Here is a 12,360-nt window from a genome sequence, read left to right on the forward strand (position 1 = left end):
TATTTTTTGCTTTTTGTCTCTTTTTCTTATAAGAAAATTCTGAAAATTGATGTTTCAGAAAGGTGCCTAAGAGTTGGGATTAGGGGCTTCCGTGGTGGCGCAGTGGTTGAGGGTTCGCCTGCCAATGCAGGGGACGCGGGTTTGTGCCCCGGTCTGGGAGGATCCCACGTGCCGCGGAGCGGCTGGGCCCGTGAGTCGTGGCCGCTGAGCCTGCGCGTCCAGAGCCTGTGTTCCGCAGCGGGAGAGGCCACAACAGTGAGCCCGCGTACCGCAAAAAAAAAAAGAGTTGCGATTATATTAAACATCGACAAGTGTGAAATATTTTATAATTTTTTAATGATGAAAACAATGATCTCATCTTTTCTTACTAGGGTAACCATTATAAAAATGTTTTCGATCTATATGAAAAGATTGCTTGTCTTGAACCTAGAAGTAGGCCAGCCAACAGTAGGCGACAGGAGCATTCTCTTCTCTCACTTAAGCTTTTACAATCTGATCACCTCTTCCACCGCTGTTTTACCTTAGTTGCCAAGCAACTCAACACAAAGTGATTAAATATAGCAGTCAAATACCTTGTAATATCTATAGCTTTCCTGCTTTTAATTAATCCTGATTTTATTTTTAATTGTTCTCCTTATATTTAATCTTGTAAGTGCTCTCAAATTCTTTTTGACTCCAGGTTATATAGAGAATAGATTGTGTGTGTGTGTGTGTGTGTGTGTGTGTGTGTGTGTGTGTATGGTAGACAACCATACCTTTTACATTTGTTTATCGCCTGATAGCATTATTTTTTAATGTTTTGTATCTTGTCTTCCCAACCTGCTTCTAAGCTCTTGAAGGCAGGAAATCATCTCTAACTTTCAAAACTAACCTTAAAGGACTGCTTTGAAAGTTAAATAAATAGACATAGGAAACAGAGTTGTATTTGGCATGAAGGAAGCGCTAATGTTCGCAGCATTATGTTTTATTATGTAGCACAGTAGACTGTTCAATAGAACATGTATTACCTACAGGAGGGGTTAGGTAGGAAAAGATTTTTCTGTTCCCTAATACCTAAAAATAATTGAGGTTTGGACATTTCTATTTCAACTCAGAGCCAAAGGAGTTGAAATGTTAACTGCTTTCTAAATATATCTAATGTTTGGGAAAATCCAGATGTGACCTGTTCCATCCAAATATTAGGTAATGCTGGGATATAATTCTGGAGGAGAAAGCAACTTCAAAAAAAATCTTTAGGCTAAGTAGCGGATTACTAAATGGAGAAGCTATGAAAAACATTAATTTCTTCCCAAGGAGACTCAAGAGTTAGGTGCCCAGAAAGAGAAACTTCCTAAAAAAAAGAAAGAAGAAAAAAGAAAAAGAAACTTCCTTTTTATATATAACATGTTCCTGAATCTACTGTTTGTCAGTCTTGAAAATCATTTTGTGTCTTCTAACATGTTAGCTGTAGGCTACTAGCCTGTGGTGAGAAAAATGCCTTCCATTTGTATCTCCTTTGACATATATGCACTCACCTTCATGATCATTATTTCATTTAATCCATTTAAATCAACCATCAAGGTAGGGTATTGATAAAAATGGTCATTGTTATAAATTCTTAAGCATAGATATGATGTAATAATTCACTATTTATGCCAGCTTTGATATGCAGCCTCTTTTCTTTGTTCTATAGCCTATTTTAATTCAGTGCATAATCTTATTCTTCAAATTCAGAGTTTTTTCTACCATCAAATACACATTTGTTGGCTCCTTATATACCCTATGCTAGAAGTAAAAGAGATAAAAAGGAAAGCCTGCTCAGTGAATGATCCTTGCCCTTGAGGAACCTGAATTCTTTTGATGAGTGCTAAAAGAAATATTCATTAAATACAGGCCCAAAGTTAATGCATGCTCAAGTGTATGACTGAGATTGTATTATAGATGTCCAGAGAAGGGAGGGATCAGTTTACCCTGACCTACCTAAGGGAAATTTGGTGGAGAATGTGGGATTTCAGTTTATTCTTTTTTATTTTATTTTTTTTTTGCGGTATGTGGGCCTCTCACTGTTGTGGCCTCTCCCGTTGTGGAGCACAGGCTCTGGACGCGCAGGCTCAGCGGCCATAGCTCACGGGCCCAGCCGCTCCACGGCATGTGGGATCTTCCCGGACTGGGGCACGAACCCGTGTGCCCTGCATGGGCAGGCGGACTCTGAACCACTGCGCCACCAGGGAAGCCCTCAGTTTATTCTTAAAGGGTGAGTAGGATTTGGAAACATAGGGGAGGAATCTGGTAAGGTATTTCAGGTAGGGAAGAGTCTGAACAAAGATATGGCCTTTGGAGAACAGAGAGAGGAGTGATTTCACATAGAGAAGGTGGTTTGGAGGCGGAAGGAGAGAATAGCGCTGGCTATCTAAGGTGATCTCTGATTGAACTGGGATATTGTATGAGTTTGTATTTTTTTAGCATAAGGAAAAAAAGGTTAAAAATATTTTAAGGGGCTTCCCTGGTGGCGCAGTGGTTGAGAGTCTGCCTGCCGATGCAGGGGACACGGGTTCGAGCCCTGGTCTGAGAGGATCCCACATGCCGCGGAGCAACTAGGCCCGTGAGCCACAACTACTGAGCCTGCGCGTCTGGAGCCTGTGCTCTGCAACAAGAGAGGCCGCGATAGTGAGAGGCCCGCGCACTGCGATGAAGAGCGGCCCCCCCTTGCCGCAACTAGAGAAAGCCCTCACACAGTAATGAAGACCCAACACAGCCAAAATAAATACATACATAAATAAATAAGTAAAAAAAAAAATTTTTTTAACTCTCTTAAACTGAGTTACCTTCTAAAGGTATGGCACCTATTTCCCCAAACCATCATTATAATGGAATTTAACTATATATAAAGATATGTGTTATAATAGACAGTATAAAGCTATACAATAAGGATGTAGATATATTTATAAATAGATAGAGTTATTACTGAGTAATGGAGAGAACTATGGGGATTTCTTGTACAGTGTGAGTTGAGAAGGATTCTTACAGCCCAAATTATTACCCACTTCTCTAATGTGTAATACATACCCAATCTAATAAGTTTAGCCTGATTAGGAAGCTTACAAAAAGGACAGGTGTCCATCTTCTAGTTTTTCAAGCCAAGTATTTGTATTAAGCAGACGTCTGTTTAGTAACTGAAATAAACCAAATACCAATCTTAAGTGGATACCTTTTTAACTTTAAGGGAGAAAACCCCAAGAGAATTTAAGAAAAAGGCCATTTAAGATACGGCTAACGTCTCAGGGAATGAGCAGATTCTGCTTAGAATAACTGATGGTCGTTTTGGGATGAACTAGTATAGTGAATTATGACTGGTAAGATTATATGCAGTGTGTATGCCGGATGGTGCTTCACTCTCACCCGCAGTAGAATGAGGTTTAATAAACTTCTGGGTAAAGATAACTGTTTAACAAATTACTTGGTATTGAAAGTAGTTGCAGATTTAATGGTCTTTTTTTAAAAAGGGTACATAAAAATGTTCCCACAAAAGAACAGTTCAAATAAAGGTGTTCTTGAATCAAAAACTTTATGGAAGTGATCATCAAAAATGTCATGTACTCTGTCAATATTACATGAACTCTGATGCCTGTCTTAGGATTGTAGACCTTGGCTTTCATGTAGCAGAGAGCCATTATTGATTTTGGAACATAGAGTGTTATGCAAATTCTTTATAAGTGTGGCACTACCACAGAAGAAGTTTCTGCTGGCATAGCCATAAATGGGTTGCAGCAAATTCAAAATTTTTTTAGAATCTTTATATTTTTACTTCAAAAGTCATGTGAATTTTGTTGTTCTTTATAATATATCTATGTTTGTTTTTTTTGTAAATATTATGTTTCAAGTTATTGAACAAAATTGACTAATCAAAAGGATATGCTGTATTTGTCTTTTTTGTGTGAGTGGGCTTAGGATATCTTACCTGCTATATTTTAGCAGTACCTTATCTAGCTCAGCTTTTTAAGGACAGCACTTGAATATAGCTGCAAAGTAATTTCACTTGGCTTCCTGCCCCAGAGGAATTAAAAAGCATGGGCATCCTTGGTTAGGTTATCATCTTTATGAAGATTTCTACCTCTATCTTTATATAAAGCAGGCATTGGTTTTGAATGAAGGAATACTGTTGTATACTATGAGCTCAGTATCAGAATACATGATTTTAAAAAATTTAATCTCAGTAGTTCAAGAAACAAATAATTGAGCTGAATAACTGAAGGTCCTTGTTTATAGATTTGAAATTCAGAAGTGAAATTTCATTACTTTTTGAATGTTGCAAACAAAAAGATTTAATACATTTGTTAGAATCAAATGATTATAATGTGCCCATATTTTTGTACTCAGTAGAAGATAAAACAATAAACATTTACTGAATGCATGTTGTGTGGCAGGTACTGTGCTAGATAATGAGAGGGCGGAGGGAGGGGGAGAGAGAGAGAAAGAAAGGGAGAACACTTGTTTCCTGTCTTTGGGGGCCTCGTAATCTAAGAGTATAATACATGTAAAATATAACTGCCATATCGCACAGTAAATACTACAATAGAGATAGCACCTAAGATACATTTGGGTCAGTGTGGATTAACCAACCAATTTAGCTTCAGTGCCATAGAGAAAGCTTCTGAGAGTGGAATATGCTTATGCTGAAACTTAATAAATGGGGAGAGTTCTCAGGGTGGAAATGTGGGAAAAGGGCATTCCAGGCAGAGGAAACAGTGTAAAATCTTCAGGAAATTGCAGAGAGCATGGTTTAACTAAAGTGAAGGTGCATGCTAGATAGTGTTGAGAGATGACTCTTGGCCGTAGGCAGCTTCATTTTGTATACAATCCTAAGGAGTTTGAACGTCATTCTGTAATTTTTGGAGGATCATTGAAAAGTATTGAGTATGATCAGAATGATTCTCATTTTAGCAAGATTTTAGCTTTTGAAGTAGCTTAGAGGATAAATCAGGAATCGCAGGTTATGGCCCCAGGCAAGAGAAGCAGTTAGGATGTCATTGCTGTAGTCTAAATGATGAATGTGAGGGCCGTTAAAGTGGCAGAGGGAATGACAAGAAAAGGATAGATTCCAGATAAGTTAAAGAAACGGAATCAATAACATTTAATGATTGATTGTGGGTAGTGAGAGAGGAGGAAGATAGAAATTCATGTCTGGCGTGAATAATGGGATTAGATGGGTAAATTTCTCACTAGATTTTTGAGAGAAGTTTTACTTTATGTACGTGAATAGCTTCTACAAAATTGGCAAACATGAAGGTAACTTCTGAGTAGGTCATTTCTAAGTTTCTCTTTATTTTTATTTACAGATGCCACTTCAAATGAACAACAAGAGCTTTTCTGTCAGAAGCTGCAGCAGTGTTGCATACTCTTTGATTTCATGGACTCTGTTTCAGACTTGAAGAGCAAAGAAGTTAAAAGAGCAACATTGAATGAACTGGTTGAGTATGTTTCAACTAATCGTGGTGTAATTGTTGAATCAGCGTATTCTGATATAGTAAAAATGGTAAGCCTCTAGACTTAAGTTCCTCAGATTTATATAAATTCAAGTAAGATCTGAGGTGTAATTATGATTTAATGAGACTGATTTTTAATAAATATACAATAATTAATGTGCTCAAAAGAATGTTTTTTTTAAATAGTCCATTTGAAAGATTATCCATCCATTCCAATGATGGTGTCATTGCTTTATAATAGTTTGGGAATTCAATAGCCACAATGGCTGGTGGCTACCACATTGGATAGTGCATATCTAGAGCTTAGGAGAAAGATATAAGCTCAAGATAATACAGATTGATAGATAATTAACATGCAGCTGAATAGCTGTGGAGAAAGAACATCTAAAGGGGGAAGAAAAGACCAATGAAAAACTATGGGGCTCTCAGCAGTGGATAAGGGAGTCAGGTCTAAAATAAATCTTATTTAGGACATTTTGATATCATATATGTAGATTCTATAACACTGAATTTTAATCAAAACGTGGGACCTTTAAGAAGTTAAATGATGTAAACAAAAGTTTGAAATATCTGCTGTGAAAAGTATTGAAGTAAGGTTGTTTAGGATACTGTTTATTAATTATTTAACCATATTCTCCATCAAACTGTAGAAATTTGTTTCAGACTTGTGGTTTTTGTATTTTGGTGCATAACAAAATACAAAAAATTCATTTGAAATAATTAGAGTCACTGAATACACAATTTAAGCTTAAATGTTGGTTATAGAAGGTTATAGCAAGTATAATCTAAGCTATAAACTATACAATTTAGTTGCCTTAATTTCTTTCCCTGTGCCTGATATATGTTCTGGGGGAAGAGCAAAATGTGCAGGAAAGTTAAATTTGACCCTAATATACTAGCTGAATTTTCTTTCATCATATTGTACTAGAAGACCAGTTAAAAGGACTTAGGACATTTTGATTCGTTTTTTTCTTTTTAAAAAACAAAATAAAAGCCTTAAGATTTTTTTAAAGATTAGCTCTAGAGAGAACATTAATCAAAATGAAATTAGCTTCCTCAATTCCACAGATAATTAAGAGAGACAGTTTGAGAATATAAGTATTGATTATTGATAGACTTTGTATTTTGTTCTTTGTTTTGTGTTGGTCATTAAAAAATGTTCAGGGGGAAAATGCAATATTTCCACTTTATTGATTTCAAATGGTTTGTATTCAGGAATTTTGAAAATCCTAGGGAAGATATTTTTATCTCTCTAAAGTTGTTGCCTCAGATATTGAAAGTACTCAAATATTTGAGTCAAGTTATTTTGTAATTTTCTATTTACTAATAAATTCTGAGATTTAATTTCTTTCCCCAAGTAAAAAGATGTGTTTGTTTTGTCCTTTTTTTTTTTTTTTTTAACTTCTGGGTACTTAATTTCTAGATAAGAAGCCAACTCACCCGCTTAGTTCTTTAAAGCTCTTCTGTGTATTTGCTGTATACAGTTAATTTTATTGGTGGCTACAAGGTTTAACTTTTACTACCAACAATAATAAGTATGATTTCAAAGGCAAATTATGCCCTCCTATGGGATATATTTCCTTTTCAAGTTCTATCTGTGACTTTCTGCCACTCTGTGAAATTGATATTTATCAAACTATTTATTGGCTCTGGCTTCATATACTGGCTTTGAGTTCTAGCAAATCAAATTCTGGATTATAACTTTCTAAGTCTTATGGTTATAATAATTGACTGTTAGCAGTTATTTGGATTACCATAGATGCTACTTCATAAGAATGGTTGGGAATTTGCTTGCACCACCAAACAACGCTTGTCTCATCCTCTGTTCCCCAAATAATTTATCTTAAATGACCAACCCCTCAAAATTAGGGCCTTACATGTTTACTAAACCATTTGGTCTGTCAGTCTGTTCATCATTCTTCAACGAATTTTGAGTTGGGCTCACAATCCATCCTTTGCTAGAGAAAAAGGATATGTAGAAAAAGGATATGTACTTTGGTACTAAGACAGACAATGTGAAAGATGAAGTTACAACCTAAAATGAAGACTCTGAAATGAAGAGTCTCAAAGCATATCCTTATTTCAGAGAGATTAATATTTTTTTTAAAAAAATGCTCAGAGTTAATGAAATACAGTAAATTAAGTCATCATGGGGTATTATAACTATGTCTGTAATGGCAGTGAATAACTATGTCTGTAATGACAGTGAAAGTATTCTACCCCCATCCTCCTCTTTAGCGTGATGTGTATGTGTAAGAGATATTTTACCAAACTCTTGGGTTATAAGGTAAGTAAATGGCTGGGTTAGAATATGGGGGGAGTTGTGGAAAGATGAAAATAATCAAGTTGGGGATAGGGAGAGTTAGGAACTTTATGCTCGGCCCCCCCCCCCCAGTTCCTTCACATCCTCTTTTTTTTTTTTTTTTTAAAGCAAAACTTGGAAAGAAAAACTTGTGATTTAAGGAAGAGGAGTCTAGAGGTAATCTGTATGAAGTTTGATATCTATAGAAGTCAGAATTATGGGACAGAGAAAAGAGAGAAACAAATGGCTGCCTTCATATCTTGAAGAGATTTATAGGTTTTGAACTAAGCTTACAGCCACAACTTAACCTTTTTCTTAAATAAAGTTATCTTAAAAATATTTCATTTTGCATTTTTTAATTCCATTAAGCAACAAAAACATACGTTTATTTAGAACATGAATCTAAATTTATTTTTCTTTACAGATCAGTGCTAACATCTTCCGAACTCTTCCTCCAAGTGATAATCCAGATTTTGATCCAGAAGAGGATGAGCCCACACTTGAGGCCTCTTGGCCTCACATACAAGTATGGAACATAACTTTGTATTGACAATTTTTACATTTATGATATTCTGCTGAAATCACAGAACTCTGTTTTAGACCTGAGTGTCTATTTAAAGTACTTGACTTTGTTTTGTTTTTTTTTTGCGGTATGTGGGCCTCTCACTGTTTTGGCCTCTCCCGTTGTGGAGCACAGGCTCCGGACGCGCAGGCTCAGCAACCATGGCTCACGGGCCTAGCCGCTCTGCGGCATGTGGGATCTTCCTGGACCGGGGCACGAACCCGCGTCCCCTGCATTGGCAGGCGGACTCTCAACCACTGCGCCACCAGGGAAGCCCTAAAGTACTTGACTTTTAATTTGTTTTCTTAACATTTTCTTTTCTCAAAATATTGCTTTTCACTTTTTTTATTGTGGTAAAATACACTTAACATTTACCATTTAAACCATTTTAAAGTGTATTCTGTAGCATTAAGTGCATTTTTAATGCTATGCAACCATCACTACTATCTAGTTCCATAACCTTTTCATCACCCCAAATGGAAACCCCCTTGTCATTAACAGTCACTTTCCATTCTCCCACCCCCACAGTCCCTGGCAGCTTTTCATCCACATTCTGTCTCTATGGATTTGGTTGTCCTGGATATTTAATATAAATGGAGTCATATAATATGTGGCCTTTTGTGTTTGGGTTCTTTCACTTAACATTTTCAGGGTTTATCAATATTGTAATGTGTATCAATATGTCATTCCTTTTAATGGCTGAATAATATTCCATTGTATGGACATACCACATTTTGTTTATCCGTTAATCAGTAGATGGACATTTGGATGGTTTCTACCTTTTGGGTGTTGTGATTAGAGCTGTTAAGAATGTTACACATTCATGTACAAGTTTTTGTTTAACATCTGTTTCCCATAGATTTTGATATGTTGTGTTTTTGTTTTCATTCATTTCAAAATATTTTCTGATTTCCTCTGTGATTTATTTGGCCCATTAGTTATTTAGGAATGTGTTTAATTTCTACATATTTGTGACTCCCAGATTTCTTTCTGTTACTGATTTATAATTTTATTCCATTGTGGTTGTAGAATATACTTTGAAGTTTTCAATCCTTTTAAATTTATTGAGGCTTCTTTTTATGGTCTAGCATATGGTTTATCATGGAGAATGTTTCATGTGTACTTGAGAAGACCACGTATACTGTTGTTGTTGGGTGGAGTGTTGTGTTGAAATCTCTTAGATCTACTTGGTTGTTTAAGTCTTCTGTTTCTTTGTTGATGTTCTGTCTAGTTCTGTCCATTATTGAAAGTGAGATATTGAAGTCTCCAACTATTGTTGTTGAATTGTCTATTCTCTCTTCAGTTCTGTCAGTTTTTGCTTCAGGAATTTTTGGGGCCCTATTGTTAGCTGCATATGTGTATAATTGTTTTATCTTCCTCTTGGATATGTCCCTTATCATTATAACTCTAATAACAGTTTTTGTGTTAAAGTTCATTTTTTCTGATATTTACTGTCTAACTGCCACTGTCTAACTCTCTTTTGGTTACTGTTTGCGTGATATGTCTTTTCCATACATTTACTTCTTATCTGTTTGTTTCTTTGAATCTAAATTGTGTTTTTTGGGAATTCCCTTGTGGTCCAGTGGTTAGGACTCTCCACTTTCACTGCTGAGGGCCTGGGTTCATTCCCTGGTCAGGGAACTAAGATCCTGCAAGCTGCACAGCATGGCAAATAAATAAATAGTGTTTCTTGTAAGCAGCATGTAGTTGGAACCCGTTTTTTGTTTGTTTTTTTCTTTTAATCAATTTTGACTGTCTCTGCCTTTTGAGCAGTATTTAATCCATTTACATTTAATGTAATTACTGATAAGGTAGAATTTATGTCTTCCATTTGGCTGTTTTATGTCTTATATCTTTTTTGTTCCTCTATTCCTCCATTATTACCTTTTGTATTAAATAGGTATTTTCTAGTGTACCATTTTAATTCGCTTGTTTCTTTAACTATATTTTTTTGAGTTACTGTCTTAGTAGTTACCCTAGGGATTACAATTAGCATCTTAAAACGATCTAGTTTGGTTGAATACTAACTTAATTTTAGTAGTATACAAAATTTTGGTCCAGGATACCTCCATTCCCTCCCCCTTCCTTTGTGGTATTACTGTCATAAAAATTAGATCTTTATGCAGACATAAAATAGCATCTTATTACACTTCACTTTATTGCACTTTGCAGATATTGCATTTTTTACAAATTGAAGGTTTGTGGCAATCCTGTGTTGAACAAGACTATCAGAACCATTTTCCAACAGCATTTGCTTACTTCATGTCTCAGTGTCACATTTTGATAATTCTTGGAATACTTCAGACTTTTACATTGTTATATTTTTTTATGGTGATCAGTGATCTTTGATGTTATTATTGCAAAAAGATGACAACTTCCTGAAGACTCAGATGATGGTTAGCATTTTTTAGCAATAAAGTATTTTTAAATTAAGGTATGTACACTTTTTTTAAACATAATGCTATTGCATACTTAAGAGACTATAGTGTACACATAACTTTTATATGCATTGGGAAACCAAAAAAAATAATGTGACTTGCTTTAGTGCAATATTCGCTTTATTATGGTGGTCTGGAACCAAACCTGCAATATCTCCAAGGTATGCTTATACATTGTACACCCATCAACACAGTTTTGTAATTATTGCTTTATGTGGTTGTCTTGTAAAGCAGGAGAACAAAAGAGTTATAAATAAAAGTACATTTATACTGTCTTTTATATTTACCTATGTAGTTACCTTTACCTCTTTATTTCTTCCAGTGGATTCAAGTTATATATGGTGTCCTTTCATTTAAGCCTGAAGGATTCCTTTTAGTATTTCCTGTAAGGCACAATAGTATTTCCTGTTTGTCAGTTGATCTGGGAATCTCTTAATTTTCCCTTCATTTTTGAAGGAGAGTTTTGCTGGATATAGAATTCTTGGCTAACTGCCTTGTTCCTTCAGCACTTTGAAGGTGTCATCCTATTGGTGCTCTGGTGTCCATGGTTTTCTTTTGAGAAGTCAGTTATTAAAAATATTTAGGATCTGATGTATGTGATAAGTTATTTATTACTTGCTGCTTTGAAAATTTTCTTTGTCTTTAACTTTCTGTCTGTTTGATTATGATGTCTCTAGATATGCATCTCTTTGACTATTCTAGTTGGACTTCAGTGAGCTCCACTTAATAGTTCATTGTATAAATTAATACTTTTCATCAAATTTGGGTTGTTTTTAGCTATTTCTTCAGCTATTTTTGTTCATCTTTCTCCTCTCCCTCTGAGACTCCCATTATGTATATCTTCGTATGATTGATGGTATCCCATAGGTCTCTGAAGCTCTGTTCATTTTGTGTTCAATCTTTCTTTCTACACCTCAAACTAGATAATCTCTATTGACCTTTCTTCTGCCAGCTCAAACTGTTTTTCATTGTTTTTTGTGAGACAGCAAATTTACTGAAGTCCTCACTCTGCCATTGCAAAAGTCCATCTCTGTAGCACATTTTTTTAGTTGAGACTGAGGGAGGGATAGTCTTCTTGCCCTAATGTCACTGTGTGACAACTCACTCCTCATAATTATTGGAAAATTGGTAATAAAAATTTATTATATAGATTGGTTCAAGATGGTGGAGTGGAAGGACGTGGTCTCACTCCCTCTTGCAAGAGCACTGGAATCAAAACTAACTGCTGAACAGTCATCGACAGGAAGACACTGGAACTCACCAAAAAAGATACCCCACATCCAAAGACAAAGGAAAAGCCACAATGAGACGGTAGGAGGGGCACAATCACAATAAAATCAAATCCCATAACTGGGTGGGTGACTCACAAATGGGAGAACACTTATACCACAGAAGTCCACCCACTGGAGTGAACGTTCTGAGCCCCATGTCAGGCTTCCCAACCTGGGGGTCCAGCAACGGGAGGAGGAATTCCTAGAGAATCAGACTTTGAAGCCTAGCAAGATTTGATTGCAGGACTTCGACAAGACTAGGGGAAACAGAGACTCCACTCTTGGAGGGCACACACAAAGTAGTGTGTGCATTGGGACCCAGGGG

The 12,360-nt window shown here is 36.0% G+C and overlaps 1 protein-coding gene across 1 annotated transcript in view; it reads left to right on the plus strand.

Annotated features, from left to right (window-relative positions):
* Nucleotides 1-12,360, plus strand: part of PPP2R5A (protein phosphatase 2 regulatory subunit B'alpha) — a 95,710-nt gene that overhangs the window by 42,661 nt on the left and 40,689 nt on the right. Inside the window, exons 2-3 of the mRNA XM_030872966.3 lie at nucleotides 5,316-5,512; nucleotides 8,189-8,290. Of these exons, the coding sequence (XP_030728826.1) occupies nucleotides 5,316-5,512; nucleotides 8,189-8,290 (299 nt within the window). The remainder of the gene's footprint in view (nucleotides 1-5,315; nucleotides 5,513-8,188; nucleotides 8,291-12,360) is intronic.

The sequence above is a fragment of the Globicephala melas genome, chromosome 1 (genome assembly GCF_963455315.2).
Source record: "Globicephala melas chromosome 1, mGloMel1.2, whole genome shotgun sequence".
NCBI lineage: Eukaryota > Metazoa > Chordata > Mammalia > Artiodactyla > Delphinidae > Globicephala > Globicephala melas.